At 40.6% G+C, this 26,249-nt stretch overlaps 2 protein-coding genes across 2 annotated transcripts in view; one reads left to right on the top strand and one right to left on the bottom strand.

The window, feature by feature from the left end:
- asap3 (ArfGAP with SH3 domain, ankyrin repeat and PH domain 3) overlaps nucleotides 1-11,423 on the top strand; it is a 33,913-nt gene extending 22,490 nt beyond the window's left edge. The window contains exons 11-26 of the mRNA XM_033642995.2: nucleotides 199-268; nucleotides 376-463; nucleotides 1,018-1,066; nucleotides 2,699-2,865; nucleotides 3,064-3,197; nucleotides 3,368-3,459; nucleotides 3,552-3,732; nucleotides 4,734-4,819; nucleotides 6,152-6,267; nucleotides 6,355-6,422; nucleotides 7,396-7,503; nucleotides 7,673-7,892; nucleotides 8,036-8,321; nucleotides 8,450-8,660; nucleotides 8,822-8,953; nucleotides 9,698-11,423. Of these exons, the coding sequence (XP_033498886.1) occupies nucleotides 199-268; nucleotides 376-463; nucleotides 1,018-1,066; nucleotides 2,699-2,865; nucleotides 3,064-3,197; nucleotides 3,368-3,459; nucleotides 3,552-3,732; nucleotides 4,734-4,819; nucleotides 6,152-6,267; nucleotides 6,355-6,422; nucleotides 7,396-7,503; nucleotides 7,673-7,892; nucleotides 8,036-8,321; nucleotides 8,450-8,660; nucleotides 8,822-8,953; nucleotides 9,698-9,772 (2,083 nt within the window). The 3' untranslated portion in view covers nucleotides 9,773-11,423. The remainder of the gene's footprint in view (nucleotides 1-198; nucleotides 269-375; nucleotides 464-1,017; nucleotides 1,067-2,698; nucleotides 2,866-3,063; nucleotides 3,198-3,367; nucleotides 3,460-3,551; nucleotides 3,733-4,733; nucleotides 4,820-6,151; nucleotides 6,268-6,354; nucleotides 6,423-7,395; nucleotides 7,504-7,672; nucleotides 7,893-8,035; nucleotides 8,322-8,449; nucleotides 8,661-8,821; nucleotides 8,954-9,697) is intronic.
- Nucleotides 11,424-19,004: 7,581 nt separating this feature from the next.
- On the bottom strand, nucleotides 19,005-25,207 carry LOC117267160 (uncharacterized). The gene has a single exon (XM_078175087.1). It carries the CDS (start codon nucleotides 24,659-24,661, stop codon nucleotides 24,029-24,031), a length of 633 nt encoding a protein of 210 aa, XP_078031213.1. The 5' UTR covers nucleotides 24,662-25,207; the 3' UTR covers nucleotides 19,005-24,028.
- Nucleotides 25,208-26,249: the final 1,042 nt, after the last annotated feature.

Raw genomic sequence — 26,249 nt, 5'->3', positions numbered from 1 at the left:
TTGATCTGGTCCGCTTGTAAATGCTGCCGTGAGAACACGAACCAACTCTAGGCAATTAGTCGCTGATTCAGAACAAAGCAAGACAACTCTAGGTCTGAAAGCACCCTTAAAGCACTGCACAGAAATCATCCAGGTCCATGTTGTCATGCCAATAGTTTGTGTATGTAATCTGTGTTTTGTTGGCATCTCATCCTGCAGGATCAGGAAGGTTTGGCAGAAGAGGAAGTGTGGTGTGAAATTTGGCTGCCTGACCATTTCCCACAGTACGGTGAGGACACATGGGCTAAACTGCCACCAAGCATAAGGGAATCTGTACACTGAAATCTGTCCAACTTCTCCAATACGTACTGACAGTAGCTGTGTTTGTGTCTTCAGATCAATCGACCACCAGCCAAGCTCAACCTACTGACCTGTCAGGTGCGACCGAACCCAGAGGACCGGAGGACCTTCGACCTGGTCACTCGTAGGTTCATTCTTAACATTTGACCCTTCACACTTTACCCTTAACATGTGGTTAAAGACTCTAAAGCAGTGGTTCCCAACTGGTCCAGCCCTGGGGTCCAGATTTCTCTTGTTTAATGGAACATTTACTTTGCCACCAATTGATTTTGTTCACTCTACACCATTGTGTCCCAACTGGTTCGGCCACGGGGTCCAGATTTCTCCTTAGTCTTTAGTACAAGGTCCACACAGTTTAATACATTCAGCTTCATACTTGCATTGTGAACCACTGCTCTAAAGAGTCATGTGCAGTGCAGCTGTGTGCCTGTTTGGCTTCCACATTAATAGAAAATAAGATCAGACACATCTTATTTGAAATGAATGCCAGAGATTCCTCATGATTAATCCAAACTGTTGTGACGTGACAAAGGGGTGGTTGTGTGCGTCATGTTTGTTTTATAGTCATGCAACCATTATTTCCACCAGGCTGTTAACTTTAAAACCCTGTTTACTTCTTAATTACTTGAGTAATTTATTTTCTAACGATGACTTACCACCATTTCCCCTTCTCCATAGATAATCGGACGTACCACTTCCAGGCAGAAGACGAGCAGGAATGTATGATGTAAGTGTTGAGAACGCTGTTGGCTGCTACTCGATTCCCTTTCTTACCTCTTGTTTTTCTCTTTGTGTAAGCAAGTCGTTACATGTCATGCACCTTTATTTGAGCTTAGGCCTGTATGGGGAAGAAGCACTCAGAATGAAGAGAGGCATACAAAAGATAATAAAATAGAAAAATAGGAAAACAGAGGAGTGTAAAATCTGATGATGTATGCAGTGAAGAACAAGCAGGGCTGACAATACCCAAAAAGGGAGAGAAACTAAACCATGCAGAAAGAAAAGGCTGTCCTCTAGGAGCCCCCTGGCCCAGCTGCTTTTGGGTGGGACTTCTCTTTCCAGCCACAGACAGCAAGCAAGGGAACTTTTTGTTTTGTGATGTGGGGATTGAGGGAAGTGTATGTGGGGTTTTCTGTCCCTTACCCTTCCCTTGTGTGTGGGCCTCGAGGCAGATTCTTTGATGTGATGTGCTGTGAGTTTAGGGACAGAGAGAGATGGAAATGGTTTAGAGGGAAAAGTACCAAAGCTTCAGAAATGAAAGACATGGGGTTTAGTATGAGTCTGGGTGGTAGAGAACTCACGAAACTGAGAAAGTGAGAGTGATGATGACTTACAACGAGCACAAACACGTGCAAAACACATGGTGGAATACGTTTGATCTTCTGCGGAAATGACTGAGATGATCAGATCTTTATTTTCCTTGGTGCCACAAACTCTAGCTTTCCTTCAAAGTGAGCTCTTACAAAATGTGGAATTCGACCCTTTCGGGCCGGCTCAGACCAGGGTCCGACAACAACACAGCTGTGCTCCATTGACTCTAATGCAGTTGTTTCAGATTTCCTTCATTTTCAGGCTGGTTTTGTGGATTTAGAGCTAAATGTTGTGTCTGGGGCACGTCGTGTATTAATGATACTCGTTACCTGGAGAGGTTGGAAAAAGATATACGTTTCTTCCCTGTTCCAAAACCAAAATCAAACCCTGAAAAGTGTAGGGTTAGCTAGCTAGCTACTGAAGATATAGCCTACTGAATGTATACACATGCTGCTTTTGCTTTTTAATGATTATAACAGTGAAAAAAAAGACCGACCCTGCTGTACAGGAACCAGTGAAGGGAAGCAGGGAAACTTTGCTGATACTCAACCAGCTGTGTGTCATCGCATTGTGCTCAGATGAACGTTGTTTGACTTCCCCCAGAGATCCCTGCCTGATCATTGGCAGAGGTCCCGGTGGGAAGCCAAACACGGCAAAGTTTCCCTTTATATTCATTGTCTTGTGTGGCGATCAGCAATGATGTGGTGGTTCACTTTTACACTGTGATCTGTAGCCTATAATTTGGCTTTAGCTTCTAACTGTCTTTGTCTTTTTAACCTGTTGTTGCTGCTGAGTCAGTTTGACTTCCTGGATATATCCTTCAAACACAGACTGTAGACCCCTCTGTCTGCTTCTCTCTGGAATCACTCTTTCATTTTTCCAGAAATATGATAATATTTCATCAGGGAGTGCAGTTAGTTACAGTGTGGGCTCCACGCTTACTGCGACAGCTTGTTGGACCATCACAAAGGGGCGAAAGGTCAGTTGGAAAATAAATATTTGCCACTTTTATTAACTGTTTTCTGTACGCTGTGCCCCTGTACTTTAGCTGGGTGTCAGTGCTGCAGAACAGCAAGGAGGAAGCCTTGAACACAGCGCTGGTAGGAGACCAGCTCCACGTCCAGGACAGCGGGCTCCAGGAACTCTCCAGAGCCATCATCGCTGAGCTTCGACACATGCCTGGCAACGAGGCCTGCGCCGACTGTGGAGCACCAGGTCAGCCAGTTGTTGATGATCACTGCATAATTAAATGAGGAAATACATCACGGGATAATATTTTCTATCGAGTTTTAATTATTTAATGAGCGGGACAATAGTCATAGCCAACAACATTTATCAATCCCAGCTGTGTTTGTAGAGTGTTAATGGCTTCCTAACAGACCGTTGGCTTCTTTTTTGCTCTGCGTGTCTCAGATCCAACATGGCTGTCGACCAATCTGGGCATCCTGACCTGTATCGAGTGCTCTGGCATTCACAGAGAGCTGGGTGTCCACTACTCAAGGATCCAGTCGCTCACTCTGGACCTGCTGAGCACCTCTGAGCTTCTGGTACTAAACACACACATGGAAACACACACACAACACACACAAAAACAGACACAATCCAGATGGATTTTGTATTGTCAGGGTTTCCTAATTAGACACATGATGTAACCGTCTGCTTTTCATCGAATACTTTTTATGTGACATCTTTGTGGCTGCATTGTGTGTCGCTTCAGTTGGCTGTCAGTATTGGCAACACCAGATTCAATGACATCATGGAGGCGGGCCTTCCAAATGACTCTGTCAAACCACTGCCACAAAGCGACATGTGAGTCCCTGATTTCTTTAACACCAACGATCCGATTTGGTGATTTATGTTTATTGTATTTTTTATTAAAATTAATTTAATCTAACCACCAGGAATGCCAGAAAGGAGTACATTGTGGCGAAGTATGCTGAGCGTCGGTATGTCCTGCGTAAAGAAGAAGCAGACCCCGGTCGGCTGTACGACGCCGTGCGGAGCCGTGACCTCACTTCTCTTCTACAGCTCTATGCCGAGGGAGCGGACCTCTCCAAACCCCTCACACTGCCTGATGGACAGGTGAGGATAATTTACAGCCACAAGTGGATTTCAGCACCAGCATCTCCTCGTTCCTGAAATGCGTCCTCTGTTGTTGTGGGAACGCACGTAATAAATTCATATCATCTTCTGACACATTTAAACTCCCACAGTTGTCATGCATTTAGGATTCATGGCAGCTGCATCCTGACAAGGCCCAGCTTGTTTAAAGCCATACATACATTTATGAAGTGTTTCAAAAAGTTACTAACATGATGCTGTCAGTTTAGAAGTGTGGCTGAAATGGCTAAAAATAGAATCAAATCCTCCTAGTGTTCAATAAATGCCACCACATACAGTATGTAGGAGGTGTGTGGATAGTTACAGTATGTGAAGTATGTGTTAATTGTCCTCTTGTGTGCATGGTTGATGTGGGTGGGTAGTCAAAGGCCCTCCCATCCCCTCTGGCCTCTAATTCAATCTTTCCCCCCTTTTTCTCTTCTCACCCACTCATCTCGTTTCCCCCGCCTCTGCTGTCTCTCCTCAAACGCCTCATCTTCTTGTCTTTAATCAAGTTCTATCCTCCCTGTCATACACTTCCTGCTCAGCTTAACCAGCCTGTGTAATAGTGCGCTGACTTCCCCGTGTGTGTGTGTATATGTGTGTGTTTGTTTGTGTTGGTAGGCCCTCGTTTATTATTTCAGCTTTTAGGTCAGGGCTCGCGTCTCGAGAGAACAAGTGAGACAAGCTCATTGAATTACGAAGGCACTTCTCTCTGTCTTCAGCCCTTCCTTTCGCACTTCACACAAACAGATGATGCTTAAAGCTGCAGGCATGTGTTCACTTTTTAACACACAAACGGGTTTCACAATCAGCTGCTGACATTAGCGTCTCTGGTATTCTAGTAGCATGTCTTTACACTTGAATGTCAGATACAAATTGCAGCCACTCGAGGCCACTGACTAACAGTGAGAAAGGTTTTGTACAGATGGACTGAGGGTCAACAGTTTGGCCTCATTTGTGCTCTTTTCTTCCTGTTTCAGGGGATCAAAGAGACAGCTCTCCATGTTGCTGTGCGTCAGGAGGAAAAAAGCTCCCTGGCGTTGGTGGATTTCCTCTGTCAGAACAGGTCAGGCACTCACAAGTAGTCCTCTATGATTCTTATCTTCTTTGCTTCAAAATGACTCAGCCGTGATCAGTATTGTTTTTTGACTTGCTCGGTTGCAACAGTGTGAAAGTTTCATGGTAGGGTAACAATCTCGGAAAAATCTCACGGTGTCACAGTATTACACAGTTATTCTTGTTATTATTGGATACAATGAAAACTGAAGGGTTCTTTTGGTTGAACAAACTCGATACCATTTTAAAATGGAAGTATTGTAAAAAGAATATACATAAATAGGGCTGCCCCTGACTAAGAATTTTCCTAGTCGACCAATAGTCGTCATTTAGGGCCATTAGTCGACTAGTCGCTGCATGTTTACGATACTAATTTAATTATTAAATGATATATTTTGGGCGGGGCAACACAATGGTTTGAGTTGAAGGTATGAGAAAGAATAGTATCCGTAACATTGTTAACACTGTGCTACATTACAGAGAAATACAAAACCGTACTAATGAACCTTCATTAATATAGGTCTATATTTTATCTACAAGTGCACGTCACACACTGAGCGAGCCGCCTGTTAATGACGCTGTCGGCAAAGCAGTAATGATTGTGCTAAGTGGCTAATGGGCATGTAGCTAATTCCATGTTTCAGATGATACGTCATGTTTGTAGTCGACCAATGAAGATGAGTTTACATATCACCTTGGGTTCGTCCTTCGCAAAATGATCCCACACTTTGGATTTCCTGCCCGACATGTTATTAACTAGCCTGTGGAACTGCAGGCACCAGCCGTGTGAATTCGAGGCCATACACATTAAACTGCCTAGAAATGCGAGGTCCAGCACTGGGCACTACTTTTGCCTTTTTTGTGCCAGCTTTCAAGAGCGTAGCCCTGCACTAACATGATCAACTTTTCCGTATTTATCAGACTGAATATTTACAGAAGAAGGGAAAGATATCTGTCGGCTGTGATTGGTTTGTAACGTGACTCCTGTCTGACTGCGCGGCCTCTTCCTGTGTCTGTCCTTTCAAATTAAATTCCCACATGGTCCAGTCATATAGGTTTTGATTTATTTTGACAAGGCGCAGCTCCTAATAGAGTTTTGCGACTAAGCGACCAATGAAATCTTGACAACTAATGACCTTTCTGGTCAACTAACGTTTGGTAGACTATTAGGGGGCAGCCTTATACATGAAATAAAGGTGAGATTTTCTATCCGCTTGCATTTATTTACCAGTATAACCATCAATTTTCATACCACAGTACAATCATGAAATCTTTATACCACTGCAGCCCTGCTTAAAAAGCTGGTAACACTATCTGATTATACTGTGTGTTAACTTTACAGCAACTGTCTGGAGAAGAGAACAGCAGAAGGAAACACAGCTCTTCACTACAGCGTCCTGCATCACAAACCCGAGTCTCTCAAGTTACTGCTTAAAGCAAAGGCATCCCTACACACAGGTACCTTTAGCTCTGTTAACGCTAATTCTCTTTCACACAGTGCAATAAAGACATACTTAACCATTTCTTCATTTTAATCTCTCATAGTGAACTCTGCAGGAGAGACGGCCCTTGATACCGCACGGAGGCTGCAGCACATGCAGTGTGTAGAGCTGGTGAGACACTACTTTCTCTCCTTTCTTTTAAAGTCTAACTTTAATTCATAATGTCAAGGAACACACACAGTCAGGAGGTAAATTCAGCCGAGGAATCGAGTTGCAACATTTAAAATGCCTACCAGAAAGCCAGCTCCAGAAACAAAACAAGACAACTTCCACAGCTGGAAACACTACCTTGAAAAAACTCCCCGTGCAGCAAAGCTCTGCAAAGGACTCGCTCCCAGGACAAAGAATCTTATCCTCATCAGGTCCCAGCGTGTATCATTTATAAACTGGTTTTATTTTCTTACCGGCCATCTGCCCTGCTGAATCAGACCTGGCTTGTGTAATATCCTGTTTGATTGTGCACAGCTTTTAAAATTCACCCTGTTTACTTAGTGGCTGAATTAATTTCATTTTTATTGAGAGTATCTTTTTTTTATTATGAGAACTGCAATGAGGTCGGACTCAGAGAGACTCAGAGGAGACTTTCTGTTAGTGATTTTATCTGACCTGCTTTGCTCTATCGTGGTTGTTTTTCATTTTTTGAAACATCTGCTGAACCTAAGGTCACACTGACCTTACGACCAAACAATACGACTGATCATTTCCAGTCATGAGGGACTTTTTAGTAGCAGATTTTCTCAAAATTACATAAGGATTTGTGATATATTGTGTTGACATCATTTAAATTCCCCCATTTTTTTCCCCTTATCTCATTGTTTCTATGTTTCAGTCTTAAAATATCAAACAGCTAATACAGAGGCATTAAAATATTTGTACTTATTTGTACCTTAATCCCCAAAACTGCGATCCCAGAACAGCCAAGAACCGAACCACTCCAGTAAAGTAGTAGAAATGAAGCTTAATTGATAGAGCAAACTACAGTTGCTGCATCAAAGCTGGTATTTGTTTAGTACTGGATGTGTTTTGTAATGTGTGTAAGAGCGTATTTTAAGTGTTTGTGCTTGTGTGTTTGTGTGTGTTTTAGTTGGAGCTGGCCCAGAGTGGGAAGTTTAACTCTCAGATCCACGTGGAGTTCATGTGGGAGACACAGTCCCAGGAGTTTTACGACAGCGAGGATGACCTGGATGAGAGGGTAAACAAAACGCACACGTCCAGTGTCATTACTGCCTTTGTGGCTCTGCCAGGAACAGTATCGGGGGTTTCCACTGCAAGAGAAAAAGGGATTAAAAAGAAAATGACACAAAAAAACTTTAGGGAAGAATATAGAAATTAACTTTGGTCTCCTGTCCACTTTCTTCCAGGTGAGCCCCTTACCCAAAAAACACTCTCCCCCTCAAAATGGAGGTGGTGGGAATGCCTTTGCCCGCTGGAGTACAGCTAATGGTGCCAGTGGTAACCCTGCAAGCAGGCCTTGTCAGACATATGAGAATCTAGACTTCTTATACAGGAATCCTCCAGTCAACAGCGCCCCCTCTGGAGCATCAGTGCCACCGCCTCTGCCAGCTAAATCCATCCAGAGAGGTGAGTTGTGAAGTGAAGGGATTAGTAAGGTTACATTTAATTAGATTTTGTTTAGGATAGCATGCACTGCTGCCAACACAGTTAAGATACAATTATGCAGTGTTGCTCCTCTTCTAATGGTTTATATTTCTTCCCCTCCACAGGTCGCTCAGACCCCCAGATTTCGGTCTCGCCACAGGAAGGCACCCCCATTCCACGCCGCTGCTCCAACCCTGCCTCTCACTCCTCCAGTCCCCAGACACAGGCAAGACAAAGACCTTCTTCACCCAACACAGAAAACCAAGCAGGGAAACCACCCAGGTCTCCACATGGACAGGGAGCTGTGTTGCGGGGACATAGGCAAACCTGGGACGGCCAACCTGCTGCGAGTTCTGGGTCTCAAGGCAATGTCACGCCAACATCGTCTCAAAGTCACATAGGGCCTGTCAGGTGAGACAGCACTGTTTCCTATCCCTATGACAATCTTTGTTACTGCACAGATGAAAATGATCATCCAGCAGTTTTGTCACATTAAAAAACAACTCTTTAGCAATATTTCCTGTGACTTCTCCCTCCAGTTCAGAGAAGACCACATCGTATCGTCGGACCAGCAGTGGAGGAGGCAACCAGGGGAAGTGTGGTGTATTGTCTCCCTCCTGTGTGGGCAGCCAGGAGGAGCTGTACTGCAGCTTAGTGGGGAACGGACCAGGCCTCACACCAGCACCCGCTCCAGTGGCACCACCCTCACCTGCCGTGACCTGTGTCCCACGACCCCGCAGGAATGCCATGGTATAAACACACAGAAACCCCTTTTCATTGTGTTCAGCCTGTAGTTGAAGTATTCCACAGCACTTTTTCTGTGCGGAATCAGAAAAAAAAGCTGTGAGATTTCACAGTCAATATAAATCTGCTGGTGGCACACTGGAAAATATATCTCATGTCTCCTCCAGGTGTCTGGCAGCAGGCCACATCAGAAGCGTGTCAAGGCTTTGGTGGACTGCAGGGCAGTCAGCTCTGAGCAGCTCGCTTTTTTCAAAGATGAGATCATTGTGGTCACAGCCACTAATGACCCCCACTGGTGGGTAAGTGCAACTACAACTTCTTTGTTCCTTTATGGTGCTCTGTCCACTTCTCGTGGGTGCCACTGTGAAAGATTTAACAGGAAGTTAAATATATATAACACCGACTTTAATCTTGTAATTCTTGTATTGTTGGTGAGGAGTGGATTGGGATTAACCCTTTGAAACCTGAGCAAATTGGCTTGGTTTCTTTTAAAAACATGGGGAAGAAGGCAAGAAGCAGTGAAAGAAGAAATGACCCTTAAAAATAGCAACAAATTATTGAAAAATAAGAATAAAAAATTCTAAATTAATTGTAAAAAAAAAAAAAAAAATAAATTAAAAACAAGAAAATTAGTTAAATAAATAAATAAATACATTTTTTTTAAAAAAAAGTAAAAACAAAAAAAAAAAAACCAAGTAAATTACCCAGGGGAAAAAGAGCTTAAACATTATAATAATTATGTAACCTAATTTTAGATATATAATAATGAGAATTATAAATATAGTTTTCTTTATTCCTTAGCTTTTTAAAAATAATTTTCTTAATCTATTAATTTTTTGCAATTTGTAGAACATTTCTTACCGAGTTGCTCATTGCCTTTTTTCCAATGTTTTTTTTTTTTAAGAAATTGCACCAATTTTCTCAAAGTTCAAAGGTTTAGATACTTGTGAAAGGCATCTGAAAGCAGCAAAATAAAAGTGATGTTGCCCCAAGTTTCAAAGGGTTAATAAAGTAATCTATATATCTGTCGATGTCCTTAACAGGTTGGTCACATAGAAGGGGACACATCCAGGAGTGGGACGTTTCCTGTCAACTATGTACACAAGCTAACAGACTGAAGGAACGTGGAAATATGGAAGCAACGGAGGATCAGAACCAGCGCGGGATGCTTACTGAAGAGTTAACGTCATCACACAGTGGATGTTATCTACAGGAGAGGACAGTGAAATTCTCCTGGAGTCAGACTGGAGATTATTTCCACATGAGGATATAGTAGCCAAAAGATACCTGAGGGTATATATGGCACTGTTTTAGGAATTTATATCTTTTAACATTTACTCATTCTGGAAACCAGCGAGGGAACGGACATCTTTTAGAGCCCCATAAAACTTCTTATTCAAGGACAGCGTTTTCCCCCTGTTGGTCTATCCTTGGTTTTTTAACTGCAGTTGCCTAAAACCAGGAACCACTATTAATAGGTACGAATGCATTTGTGGCTGGGGTAGAAACTGCTCTAATGTCCAGTTAACCATTAATGATGCATTGTTTTAAAGATGTCTATAGTGATCAAGGAATTGTAACTAGAGGTGAAACGTACCTGCAGGGCAGAACCCTTTAATGCACTTTAAACTCAAGAAGAAGAAATCTTCTGGAGAGCTGGCAGAGCTGTAAATGTGCGCCCAGCCAGCTGCTGTAAATGGGGATGTTGCTGCTTTTTGTTCTGAACGGAAACCGTTTAGCCTTTTAAATCACAGCGGACTAAGACTTGGATTGAAGGTTTTGAACCTGCCCAGTGTGTGTTGCAGCCTGCCCCGGGGCTCTGAAAGTGGCTCCGTGCCTGCCAGTCTGTCTCCAATGAAACGGCAGGCGTCTGGGCAGAGATGTGAAACTTTAGCTCAGCCATCTTGACCCTGGGCACAGCTCGCTGGCTGCAAGGAGAGCGGAGGATCCAGTTTCTTCTGGCTCCAGGCATCTGTCTCTGGAGAACCTGGAATAACGACAGTGCGTTATAAAAAAAAAAGAGAGAGAAAAGACTCTCTGTTCAACTAGGAAATGGCACTTAAAGAGAGCTTGTTAGTAACAGCACCCCCACTGCAGTCATTTGTTCAGTGAACACACACTCACTGGTGCCACGTGTGCGTCACACATGATATACACAAGCACACTTGCACTTATTGTACACACAGAGTAGCTTCCAAGATTTAGGATCCTTTAGGCAAGTATGGAACTGCTCCACTTTTTGTACTAGTAACACATTTCACCGCTCTCACACAAACTTGTACATACTGAAAATGTCCACTGATGTACAGTATATATCACCTGTTTCTCATCTGTTCTGCATTATAAAATGATTGTATCATTACAGGTAGTGTTACTTTGTGTTGGTAATGTCATGTGTCCTCTGTTCTGCTTCATTATTTTTCTTAACAGCTGTCAGAGAGAAAAAAACAAAAGGGAATAGACACAGTTGCATAATCTGTGTTCAGAGAGGATCCTGTCTCAGTGAACTGCAAACAAACACCGACAGTGATGGGTAAAGGCGGGCAGGAAGCAGGTGTTCACTTCCTTTAAATCAATGCTGAGTTTGAACAAACAAGTCTGTTTGTATGTCACTGTTTCTGCCGCTGTTGTGTTGTGAAGCAGGGGGTGAACGCATTAGAGTACAACTGTAAGTAGGAACTGTCAAATGTAAACCATAATACATTAACTCAGTATATTTGTAACATAAAACACATTTAATAAAGTGCTGTACAGTCTTTAATAGTGTAATCAAGGTGATGTTTTGTGTATCTGGGGTGAGGAAAGTGACCTCAGCCATGACTGACTTGAAGACAGCCACACGTCTTTAAGTCAGAGCACTGCTACAGACCAAATGTACTGACTCCTTAATGCTCAACACAAGCACGTCTCTTAAATTATTCAGTGAGTGAGGGCACATATAAAATCTACTTCCTAGTACTGTGTACCAACGTGTATAGAACTCATTGTGACAGGGGTTAGTGGCGATGATTACGCTGCTTATGCAAAGGGTTTAAAGAAAGCGCTGTCTTAAAAGGACCGCATTAGTCTGAGTAAAACAACCTTGGATAAATAAACATCGTCTAGAACAAAACTGAGTAACGCTGAACGAATGTATATACATTTTGACAGCTTTCACTTCTTCCTGCCATTTCTGGCTTCCTCCTTTTATCCTTTGTTCCTCCCTAAAGCTAAATCTCTCCCTCCATCTTCCTTGGCAGTCTTCCCTGCAGCTCTCTGTCCTCCTAGCCTCATTTTGTCTCCATCCGGATGTTAATTCTGATCCTCCGTACCAGAGCCAGGATGATGAAATTCCAACCTGTCACTTACACTTACATAACTCACCTCGCTAACAGCCAGGATGATAATGCCACGGCCTATTCTGCTCCGTCAACTGAATAGCCCATACACACACATCCAATTCACCATTACCATCAGGGCTGCCCTTGTGTTTACATACTGCACAATAAAAGTATTAATTCACTAATGCCCTCATCCATTTTATGTTTATTCATAGAAATATACCGTAATTCAGTGTAATGTACACGCTGTTGAGTATAACAGTAATCCATGAAATGTATAGTAAAGCCTGCACTAATCTCTGGATTTTAATGCCCCCGGGTGGAAGAGAAGTGTGGCTGGAGTCCATTATTAGCTTTTTTTCAAGAGGCAAGCTCTTTGCAGGAATCCTGAAGTAGAATGTAATACCTTTAAAGACCTTTTGTAATACTCTCCTTATAGTTTCAGAACTCATCGCCACTTTTAGTTTAAACCAGTTACATCAGCAACACGCTTTACCTCACATTTACATCACACTATATATTGATTGTAAAATAGCACGTAAGAATGACGTGAGTTACTAAACAAATGCAAGGTTTATTAAAGGCTTAAATTTACACTTTTTATAGTGAATGGTGTTCTGTGCATTAATCGTGTATGAAATGTGAGGATGATGATGACATCCACACTTTGGCCTGACGTCCTGGTTCCCCCTTGCAGTAGCATATTCCTGAGGCAGCATTGAAAGGCCACCGTCTCCCACACTAAGGTTAGCAGCCATAACGACAGAGTTATCCTTCCTGTACATATGACAAACCTCCAACCTTAGAATTTCAAAGCAGCTCTTTATCATGATTTGGGACGACATACTATACTATGACTTTTTTTCATGATTTGGGACGACATACTATACTATGACTTTTTTTCATGATTTGGGACGACATACTATACCAGGGGTAGGCAACCTGTGGCTCCGGAGCCACATGTGGCTCTTTAGCCCCTGTCCAGTGGCTCCTTGAGCCGTTGAGAAAAGAAGTCTATGGCAATTCATTCTATGAATTCAAATGTTGCTGAACCTCGATAGCAGTGGCTGCTTAGCTATGAATGCCAAATCCAGAAAAGTAAATTGAATAAAATAGAGAATGTAGTAGTGCGTGGACAGATTTGTTTGCGACATGCTATACTATGAATTTTTTTCATATACTATGACTTTTTTTCATGATTTGGGATGACATACTATACTATGACCTTTTTTTCATGATTTGGGATGACATACTATACCAGGGGTAGGCAACCTGTGGCTCTTTAGCCCCTGTCCAGTGCCTCCTTGAGCCGTTGAAAAAAGAAGTCTATGGCAATTCATTCTATGAATTCAAATGTTGCTGAACCTCGATAGCAGTGGCTGGTTAGCTATGAATGCCAAATCCAGAAAAGTAAATTGAATAAAATAGAGAATGTAATAGTGCATGGACAGATTTGTTTGCGACATGCTATACTATGAATTTTTTTTCGTGATTTTGGACGACATACTATACTATGACTTTTTTTAATGATTTGGGACGACATACTATACTATGACTTTTTTTCATAATTTGGAACGACATACTATACTATGACTTTTTTTCATGATTTGGGACGACATACTATACTATGACTTTTTTTCATGATTTGGGACGACATACTATACTATAACTTTTTTTTAATGATTTGGGACGACATACTATACTATGAATTTTTTTCATAATTTGGGACGACATACTATACTATGACTTTTTTTCATGATTTGGGACAACATACTATACTATGACTTTTTTTTCATGATTTGGGACAACATACTATACTATGACTTTTTTTCATCGTTATGGACAACATACTATACTATGACTTTTTTTCATAATTTAGAACGACATACTATACTATGACATTTTTTCATGATTTGGGTCGACATACTATACTATGGCTTTTTGTTTCATGATTTGGGACGACATACTATACTATGACTTTTTTTCATCGTTATGGACAACATACTATACTATGACTTTTTTTCATCATTTGGGACGACATGCTATACTGTGAGTTTTTTTCATGATTTCGGACGACATACTATACTATGACTTTTTTTCATGATTTCGGACGACATACTATACTATGACTTTTTTTCATGATTTCGGACAACATACTATACTACGACTTTTTTTCATGATTTGGGTCGACATACTATACTATAACTTTTTTTTAATGATTTGGGACGACATACTATACTATGACTTTTTTTCATGATTTGGGACGACATACTATACTATAACTTTTTTTTAATGATTTGGGACGACATACTATACTATGAATTTTTTTCATAATTTGGGACGACATACTATGCTATGACTTTTTTTCATGATTTGGGACGACATACTATACTATGACTTTTTTTTCATGATTTGGGACAACATACTATACTATGACGTTTTTTCATGGTTTTGGATGACATACTATACTATGACTTTTTTTCATCGTTATGGACAACATACTATACTATGACTTTTTTTCATGATTTGGGACAACATACTATACTATGACTTTTTTTCATGGTTTTAGATGACATACTATACTATGACTTTTTTTCATCGTTATGGACAACATACTATACTATGACTTTTTTCATAATTTAGAACGACATGCTATACTATGACTTTTTTTCATGATTTGGGACAACATGCTATACTATGACTTTTTTTCATCATTATGGACAACATACTATACTATGACTTTTTTTTCATAATTTGGGACGACATACTATACTATGACCTTTTTCATGATTTGGGACGACATACTATACTATGACTTTTTTTCATAATTTGGGACGACATACTATACTATGATTTTTTTTATGATTTGGGACGACATACTTATACTATGACTTTTTTTCGTGATTTGGGACGACATACTATACTATGACTTTTTTTCATAATTTGGGACGACATACTATACTATGACGTTTTTTCATGATTCAGGTCGACATACTATACTATGGCTTTTTGTTTCATGATTTGGGACGACATGCTATACTATGACTTTTTTTCATGGTTTTGGACGACATACTACTATGACTTTTTTTTCATGATTTGGGACGACATACTATACTATGACTTTTTTTCATGATTTGGGACGACATACTATACTATGACTTTTTTTCATCGTTATGGACAACATACTATACTATGACTTTTTTTCATCATTTGGGACGACATGCTATACTGTGACTTTTTTTCATGATTTCGGACGACATACTATACTATGACTTTTTTTAATGATTTGGGACGACATACTATACTATGACTTTTTTTCATAATTTGGAACGACATACTATACTATGACTTTTTTTCATGATTTGGGACGACATACTATACTATGACTTTTTTTCATGATTTGGGACGACATACTATACTATAACTTTTTTTTAATGATTTGGGACGACATACTATACTATGAATTTTTTTCATAATTTGGGACGACATACTATACTATGACTTTTTTTCATGATTTGGGACAACATACTATACTATGACTTTTTTTCATGATTTGGGACAACATACTATACTATGACTTTTTTTCATCGTTATGGACAACATACTATACTATGACTTTTTTTCATAATTTAGAACGACATGCTATACTATGACTTTTTTTCATGATTTGGGACGACATACTATACTATGACTTTTTTTCATGATTTGGGACGACATACTATACTATGACATTTTTTCATGATTTGGGTCGACATACTATACTATGGCTTTTTGTTTCATGATTTGGGACGACATACTATACTATAACTTTTTTTTCATAATTTGGGACGACATACTATACTATGACCTTTTTCATGATTTGGGACGACATACTATACTATGACTTTTTTTCATGATTTGGGTCGACATACTATACTATGGCTTTTTGTTTCATGATTTGGGACGACATACTATACTATAACTTTTTTTTCATAATTTGGGACGACATACTATACTATGACCTTTTTCATGATTTGGGACGACATACTATACTATGACTTTTTTTCATAATTTGGGACGACATACTATACTATGATTTTTTTTTTATGATTTGGGACGACATACTTATACTATGACTTTTTTTCGTGATTTGGGACGACATACTATACTATGACTTTTTTTCATAATTTGGGACGACATACTATACTATGACATTTTTTCATGATTCGGGTCGACATACTATACTATGGCTTTTTGTTTCATGATTTGGGACGACATGCGATACTATGACTTTTTTTCATGATTTGGGACAACGTACTATACTGTGAATTTTTTTTCATAATTTGGGACGACATACTGTACTATGACTTTTTTTCATGATTTGGGACGACATACTATACTATGACTTTTTTCATGATTTGGGACGACATACTATACTATGACTTTTTTTCATGGTTTTGGACGAACATACTATATTATGACTTTTTTTCATGACTTGGGACGACATACTATACTATGACTTTTTTTCACAATTTGGGATGACATGCTATACTATGACTTTTTTTCATCGTTATGGACAACATACTATACTATGACTTTTTTTCATGATTTGGGACGACATACTATACTATGACTTTTTTTCATGGTTTTTGGACGACATACTACAGTATACTATGACTTTTTTTCATAATTTGGGACAACATACTATACTATGATTTTTTTTCATAATTTGGCACGACATACTATACTATGACTTTTTTTTCATGATTTGGGACGACATACTATACTATGATTTTTTTTCATAATTTGGGTCGACATACTATACTATGACTTTTTTTCATGATTTGGGACGACATACGAAACTATGACTTTTTTTCATAATTTGGGACGACATACGAAACTATGACTTTTTTTCATAATTTGGGACGACATACGAAACTATGAATTTTCTTCATGATTTGGGACGACATACTATACTATGACTTTTTTTCATGATTTGGGACGACATGCTATACTATCACTTTTTTTCATGGTGTCGGGTGACCTACTATTTTATGACTTTTTTTCATGATTTGGGACGACATGAGTTTTTTTTTCCATGATTTGGGTCGACATACTATACTATGACTTTTTCCATGATTTGGGTCGACATACTATACTATGACATTGTTTCTCATGATTTGGGTGGACATATTATACTATGACATTTTTTTTGAGGATTTGGGACGACATACTATACTATGACTTTTTTTCATGATTTGGGTCGACATACTATACTGTGACTCTTTCCATGATTTGGGTCGACATTCTATACTATGACATTTTTTTCTCTTTTATTGACATACTATAGGATGACTTTTCTAGCAGTTTTTTCAACACAGTATACTGACTTTTTTCCCCCAACATACTATACTATGACTTTTTTGCACTTATTTGATAGTACAGTATGTTATAAAACACCTCATAGTATAGCATGCTATAAAAATATTTCATCATGTAAAAAGTATGATGGAGTATTTCACAAAAATAAATATAATAGAAACTTATTAAAAAGTCATATTGCCATTAAAAATTCACAGTGTACAATTTTCATCAAAAATGTCATAGCATAGCATGCCATACAACAATATTGTGCCATAAAAATGTTATAATATTGTAGGTAATGAATAAAAGAGTTTAAAGAAAAGTCATACTATTGTTTGCTGTAAAAATCTCAGAAAAATGTCATAGTTGAATATCTATACTCATTAAAAATATCATACAAAAATTCATATTACAGTTTTTTTTTGTCAAAAATTACATAGTATAATATGCTTTTAAAATGTCACAGTATAGAATGTCATGAAATCTTCATAAAAAAGGAATAGTAAAGCATGCCATAAAAAAAATCATAACAGTCACTGTAATATATGCCATAAAAATGTCATTAAAAAATTCAAGTATAGGGGCGTCTGTGGCTTAGTGGATAGAGCAGGCGCCCCATGTACAAGGCTGTTGCCGCAGGGGCCCGGGTTCGACTCTAGCCTGTGGCCATTTCCTGCATGTGACTCACCCTCTCTCTCTCTCCCCCCTTCACACTTGTCTGTCTTGTCAATTAAAGGCTAAAATGCCCAAAAAATATCTTTAAAAATAATTCAAGTATAGTATGTCTTAAAAATGTCATAAATTTGCTGTTTTTCTCACTGACAGATGTAACGAGTGGTGAAGCTGACATTCATATTATGCAAACGAATGTATAAGGGTGTTTCTACATCCATTTACAGATACCAGTGGGATCTGAAACACGAATAGTTGTCTTCTCAGATGACAAATCTAGCAGGATTCCATAACTACACAGGATTTCACATTGCAGCTTTGCAATTATTAAACTGTTGGAAACTTTAGCATACAACCTGTCCTGGACTAATATTAAAAACAAGCTACAACTTTTAATACTTTTTAAGACCCTGCGGACATCCTGATAAGTATGTATGCATCAGGGTCTGTAATATCTGGAAATAAAATATAATAGAGGATGTTCTAACTTTCTATTACCCTAGATATTCAGATGTGCCCGTCTAAAACCCATCTACATGGGTAATGCCTTTCATTAAGTGAGCAAAAACATCAGCTTAATGTTCCACAAATCCTGGCCTGCAGTAATGAGCACTTGGAAGTGGGATATATTTCCAGTAATTCTGCCCTCTGCCATCTGAACACGGGCTTATCTAACATCCATTTTACCACATCCATCAGCTGAGAAGAGACTCTGATGGTGATGGAAAAGCAAATGACTTGAATGTATGTGCCTGATGGTGCTTTTTCACAGTTTTTTTTTTCCCTCTCAGCATCTTGTTACGTCAACGAGCAGCTTTCTGCTGATCAGGCACTACACTGCTGTGGGCTGCTGCAAGGTGACCCTAATGCTTCCTAGACCTCTCTAGCAACTGCAAAGGATGTAACATTTAGAGATCTGACCTGAAGCACTTCAAGTTAGCGGTTTCCAGCAGAATCCCTGAGAGCGAAAGGATTTTCTCTCCAGTCTGAGACATAAAACACGACAACATTTTAGTCATTTTGTCAATTTATTCTAATAATTCAGCCTATTTTACAAAACCTGATAATGCTTAAAATGAAATAATTTGATATTCACTAGTAATTGTACATTGTAGCTCTGTGCTCAAGTAAATGACAGTGTAAAGACATTTTAAAGAAGTGGTAGCAAATTTAGGCGTTAAACATAGCAAAACATTCATTCTTTCACTGTGCAGCAGAAAGCAAAAGTCGTTTAAGAAGCAGTGCTAGTACGCCAGAGGTTTGGGGACAATTAACTTCCAATCCAGCTGATTTTCAACTCAACTTGGAAAGTGGATTTTATTTCCTATGAACATGATCAATCAAATCTTTCACAAATGATTGAATTAAGGTTCGTAATTACGCAAATTACTGTTGCAAAACAAATTGACTCCAAACCTGCTGTTACTCTTAAGCATATAACATTTGCACACAAGTTAAATTTGACTTAACATTCATAAAGTAGAATATACAGCTCTCAATCAACAGAAATATCATCAAAATGTGACTAAAGGTCATAAACACCTGATTTTAGGAAAATGAAAAATTCTGTGCTTGTTCCACCACAACATAAATACACACCCCACATCACATGAACACAAAATATTAAAAACATTCAAAGGATAAGTAAACAGCAGTAAAAGTTTTAAAGTATTGAACCTGTGCTTTGCCAGCATTCATGTCAGTAAAGGGGTCTGAGAGCTGTAACTGTAGTTGGTCGTAGTTTCCAGTCCTCTGTTTATTTCATCTAGTTTAAGGGTTGAAATCTGTTGTATCAAAAGTCATTCATGTGACCTTAAATGTAATTCCAACGGCCTGAAAATGAATACAAGAGGATTTATCGCCAACCACAGGTTCAAACAAGATAGATGTGATTATACTGTATATTCAGTGTTGAAGGAAAAAACACACACTTCAATTACAAGTACATTCATTCTGCAAGTGGGCCCAGAGATCTTTGGGAAATGTAGTCTTTTTTTTCCATTTCACAGAAAAACACAAAAGGTGCAGTCGCACAATAGTGCACAAGTTATTTTTTCCTCTGTCCAGATAATGAGGTCTATGATGGTCATGAGTTCGGCCTTCATCATCAGTGTTATCACCGAGTTATTACTGCCAATGCACAAACATTGCATAAGGCATGTGAAAAGAAATATATAGGCCAGCTGTATATTCTATTATAACTCTAGCTATATACATAGGACCATGAATACACATTTAAGGCCGTCTAGACCCATTTTATTCTGCACAAGCATTCTGCTAACAGTTGGCTTAGATGAATATTGTTTGGTATAGATGTGCACAAAGATGGCAAGCAGTACGTCTTTGTCCAAGTGGAATGCTTATATAGAGTTAGTCAACATTCAATGATAAGGTCATCATGGCTATCTGAAATCTGAGAAAGTCAGCAGCAGCACTGAAACATTTTCTTCACTTAAAGGGGTACTCCAACACTTCTGTGCAGTTCAGGGTCAGATTAAATGTAGGATTCAGAAATGCTGGATGCTACTAATATTAATAGTAATACTCTTGGATACCAAGCCTGGGAACCAGACGAATCTGGGAGCTCATGTTTAATTTGCTCTGGCAGATTTGGCTGGTCCCCCTACCATTTTGACAGTTTCCAGCCTACAAGGCCAGGCCAGTCACACCTGTTCATCTAATAGGAGGTTTTAGACGATGACTGATGTGACCTATATGATGATGTCATTTTTGGCTCATGTACCCTAGCACCGGAGACATTACGGTAAGCATGAACCTAGCTTAGTGAAGAGGAGCGCCAGCCAAGATGATGAAGAGAGCTGATGTAGAACTATTTTCAAATTCTGACGGCAAAAACGGCAAGACTTGTTCAATGTCTCTCAATGCTACGTCATGTTCCGTTGCTCTGACTGGTTGGAGGTCTATCAAATTGTATCCAGAAGCATTTTGATCTACGGCCGCAACCCGGTCTCACTCCGAAGTCGTCGAAATCTGGCGCTTGGGCAATGACTAGCACTGACAAAAAAAGCCGTCCTTTAACATTGCCGACATGATACGCAGCTGATCCTATTATAGTTTAATGGCGCCCAAAGGCGTCTGGGGGAAACGTGGTGGGACAAGAATGAAAATAGGGTGGCTAAAGTCTGAGTGGGGTGGGTGGGAGTGATGGTGGAAGGGTCCAACAAACACTGACTTTCACCCGGGAGAACGGCGTTCACATCCCATGAGATTATAAAGCAAACCCTGTTTGTTTTTCCTAAACCCAACTACATGTGTTTGTTGTTGAAGGAAAAAAAACATCAATTTGCAGTGTTGTACTTACGCAAACCGTTTATTTTGAAAAATACTGCATGTAAACGTTATATTTCCTGTGAAAACGGAAGTGTATTTTGAAAGACGACAATGCACGTAACAGGCTAAACTTGACACAGTGTCCCTGAACGTCAACAACCAACGCACCCAGGGTACCTTTCATGTGGTATCTGATGTGGAAAGTCCATTACCAAACGTCAATATGTGATGAAGTCGGAGTGAGAACGTGTTGTTGAGAACACCCCTTGCAAATCAAAAGACTTACTTGTATTTGCGATTTGGTTCAGCGATGTCAGGCAAATAAATAGGCAACCATCTGACATTAGACCTCGATGCCTTCTTAAAGATCCAGCTAAGATAACCCTGATGGCATCACTATGACATTGCCAGACGTCCCCTCCTAAGGACTCAACAGAGGACATTCTACAACAGGGCGAGTGGTAATCTCCGTGACGAGTAACCTGACGTTCATTTGTAAAATTAGTGGAGTGCCCCTTTAACTGTGCTCCCAATCAACTAAAACAAACTGATCATTTAAGCCCTTATAGTCACAATTAAACAATAACCAAAGCTAACCTGTGTGTTCACTCTACTTCATTTGCATCAATCTACATTTTTATTAAACTCATGAATTTGGTCTTCACATCTAATTTCACATGCATTTTTTCCTCACTTTGCCTGCAGGTTCCCTCATACACAGACAGCCTGGTCTCAGAGTAACACATCAGTGCCTTTGCCTGCCACCCTTGACTTCACAGAGACAGAAAGACATTTCTAATGCATCTCAAATGATGCAGTATCATTTCCCCATCATGCACAACTAGGAAGCAATTAAAACTGATATATCTAAGTGCACCTGATGACTTTATGGAAACCTTAGCAATTATGCAGTGGAACCATGTGCCTCTCTTGTAAACAGCCTTGCTTTGTTCTTCGGTGAGGTCATTTATAATAAGAGAGCAAACAAAGCACCATCAGGGATTTTTAGAAAGTAGCACATATAGATACTAACATGCACTCACATAGCCATACATGCCCTTTCTCGACAAATGCAGCACTGAGATTGAATGCCTGCCTCTCTGCCATAACATTCGAACGCCAAAAATAGATATCCCTGGTGTATTGGCTGTGCTTTCTACACACACACACACACACACACACACGTACAGCTGAAGCCAGGGATTGGTGGAGTAGCTGAATACAAGAGATACTTAGTCATTGCTAATCCACAGAGAAGAGAAATGGGAAGGAGGAGAAGAATTAGGCCAGAAATGAGTGTGATCTATATGTAGAAATCAGGTCATTGGCTGTATATGGGACAAAGATATTGCTGTGCATGTGAAGGATCACAGCGTAGGTACTGATAGCTGTATGGAATTAACCAAACAAACCTTTGACATTCACACCCTGAATAAAGACATATTGTCTAACTTCACTATGTGCCACAAAAAAACCTTATAATGATAGCAGTGAAGCTGTTATTGTGCACAATAAGCACTGTAATCGTGTCCTTCTATTGGGCAAAACTCTAACTAGCTTGCCATTGTCACATAAAACACCAAGACACAATCAGCAAACAGTGGTGGCCTATCTTAGCTTTGCTTGATGCATGCATTGCTTAACTTTAAATGCAACCCCTAGTCATTAAGTAAATGAACAGCATCGACAGCAGCTTTAAGCAATAGCATTTTCCACTATATAGCCATGTATTTTAAATAAATATTAGCTCCTAAATCCTTCGGGGGACCTCTACAGCTGTCTGTTGTAGTTACAGTGCTCTGCTGGATACATTCTGTAGGTTTGTGGAAGCGGATTTAGGATCGAGATTTGAGCGGTTGCTAGGTGACTGGATAAAAAGAGGCCACAGGTGGAATCGTCCCAGCTTGTACTCCTCTCCTGCTCGCTTGTTTGTTTGTCCTTGATTACGCTGCCAAAAAACAGTAGTGGACGAGTGGTCACCTGGAAGCCAAGGCACGTGTTCTGTGTTTGTCTCAGCCGGCTAAATTCCACATTTTTGTGCATTTTTCTCTTTGTCAGACTCTTTTCAAGTTCCCGCCTCTTTACTGCATCCTTTGTTTTATGTAACAGTGCAGCAATCCCTATCACAGCTTCACCTCTGATTCTGTTTCACTGCCCTTCACTTCTCTCTAGATGTATTGGAGAGGCAGATTGTTCAGTGCTTTCTTCCATCTCTTCATCTTTCTTCCTTTCTTTCTCCCTCTTCTAAAAGGTTAACATTACATAATAATAATGCAGTCCTTACTGGCTTTCCATTCATTGCTACATAAGTTAAGACATAGAGCCTCACAGGCCTGTCTGAACCTCTCCTCCCACATCACCTGAAATATGACTCATCCATCAACTGTACAACACAATCTTTCCTTTGCAAGTCCAACACCACACCACACTGCAAGCAGCAAAGAATCTTTAAAAACAATGAGGACATCCTGTACACATTGCACCGGCACTGGCTTCATTTGTTTGCGAGCCAGAGAATTCACCCACAAACGCACCGAACAGGAAGCTCCTTACTAGTATTTGTGATTATTGTAGGCACTCTAAAGACCTGGAGGACCAGCCTCAGGATACAAGAGCAGAGAGGTGGAAACTGGAGAGCAGCCGTGTCAATGAGTGATAGCTTAAGAATGGAGGTCTACCCTCCCATTGATGTAAAGCACATTTCTAAAGCGGTGGTGGTGGAAATTGGAAATGCGAGTTTCTATAGTCCTATTTGAGCTTCACAGGCCAGGGGAGGCACGTGCGGAGTCCCAGCATGGAGGAGAAGACGATGGTGGGTCGATGTTTCTTGAACCTCAGGCCTTTCTTCAGTCGCTGACTGTTCTCTACCACGTACAGCTCCCCCTGCTGGGCTGCACTGGATATCCGCGACACCACCTCCCCGTGAACAACCACCTCCTGCTCCGAGCGCACAAACACCTCCCTGAGCTCCTCCAGCCGTCGCTCCATTTCTCTGATGACACGCTGGCGCTCCTCCACCTCCAGAAGGCGCCGTCGAGCTGCCTCGAACTCCATGCTGGAGCTAGGGGTTACAAGCTTGGAGGAGGGGGCCGTGGCAGAGGTGGATGGTGGTTCAGAGCCGGTTCGCAGAGCCCCTGTCACCCTCCGGAAGTCTCCCATGGAAATGGAGCGCCGGGTGGCTGGAGAGGCCAGCGCCAGGAGGGCAGAGGCAGATGTAGAAGGTGGCACGGCTAATGGAGGCAGAGGGGAAGAAGATGATGATGGAGAGGGTGAATCTGGTTGGAGGATTTCAGGATGTGGGTCCTTGTTTTCAATAGCTGCTGCCATGTCCTCGGTTGTGTCCTCCTCTTGGGTGTCTGTTTTTCTTTGACGTCCCTTCATGGCCACTGTTTATCTCTTCCTGTGCTGCTGTTGTACTTGTTGTTGTTGTTGTTGTTGTTGTTGTTGTTGTTGTTGATGTTTTCCCCCTGTCTTCCTGTGTCAGAGCGCAGAGCAGCCAAGCAGAGAGTGCGGAGATGTGCAGTGATCCAGCCTGGGAACCGCTCCATTCATTAATAAGAGATCTGAGCCGAGCTAGTGCCGTCTCTGCATCTGAGTGGTTGTGCTGGGGAGGAGCCTCCTGGCAGCTCATTGGCTGCTGAGCTCATAAGCATGTCAGCTGATGATTGGGCAGCCAGCCTCTGTGCTGCTGATGCTGGCAGGCTGATCTTGTCCTCTGCTTGACTGTTCTGCTTCGTCGTCGTCATCTGGAGCTCTGCTTCCATCAGCTCTGCTCAGTCAAGTGAGGCGGAGTGAGGCAAGACACATTGGGTCTCTCTTCTGTGCTGATGCTGTTTGGCTCACTCTGTTCTCCCAGCAGCTCTGCTGCCATTCCCCCTACCAGCTGGTCCTTCCTTTCCCTCTTTCTCCCTTTCTCTTGCTCGGATGGTTGCCCCTAGCAACACCGTCTCGACATCAGATGGCAAAAGCAGAAGGGAGGGGTGATGCTCCAGTTTCTCTCCCTCCTTTATCACCTTGCTGCTTAGCATTATAACCCTTTCTCGGTACTCATTCCCTCCCTCCTTTTACCGCCACTCACAGCCTTCCAGCAAACAACATCTTCCTCTTTAATTCACATATAGAAAACACTGTTGCACACAGACAGGGCACACACACACACACACACACACATACAGTAAGATTTTCTCTAGTAACAGAAACACTACACAATAGATTGACATTTATGCTTGTAATTTAGTACCGAGATGGCGAGCAATGAAAGTCACTGTTGCTAAGAAACTGTTTTCTGCAGCAAATCTGGTGTCTTAGGGGGAAAGATTGTAGTCAGACATTGTAAATTTGATTAGTTAGACTGAATTCATACGATTCTCTGGCACAGCACACAAAGTGCACTTAAGAAATCATACCAGGCTAACAAATACATTCTGCCACTGCAAATACTGTTGTGTGTAGCCAGATGTTTGCTTGTGCTCTTGAATTGAATCATTTCAACAGATAAATTGAGCATCAAATTATCTAAAAACATTTGCAAAGGTGCTGAAATTAAATGTTCTTTTGAGCAGAAAACTAAGGGTGAAGTGAGAAGGCAATCTCACAGAGAGTCTCATGATCTGAGGAGTCCAATTTTTCAGAGCATTTAACCCAAATTAAAGCCGTTGTGATGTGTGTAATCCTGAATCTAATACAGTGATTGTTGCTCTGTTCTGTGGCCTACTGAAGGCGAACAGGTACACCTGTTTTTGGTTGTTTAATCACCATGTTACAACAGTGCTGCAACATGAAAAACTGAAACCTGAACTCGCGTTTTACAGCAGAATTGTCGCAGCAATATTGACCAGTTTCCACTTTATGAAGTCTGATAGTGAGCAGTTACATCATCAAGATATAATACCTTGATTTTTCCAGTTTCTTTCCTCTGCTTGCTATAATATCCACTCCATTAGCTGCTAAGCTCCTCTCCGTCTAGACA

The sequence above is a fragment of the Epinephelus lanceolatus genome, chromosome 15, assembly GCF_041903045.1.
Source record: "Epinephelus lanceolatus isolate andai-2023 chromosome 15, ASM4190304v1, whole genome shotgun sequence".
NCBI classification, from domain to species: Eukaryota; Metazoa; Chordata; class Actinopteri; order Perciformes; family Serranidae; genus Epinephelus; species Epinephelus lanceolatus.
Note: the sequence above shows the minus strand (reverse complement) of the source record. Positions and strands in the feature narration are given on the sequence as shown.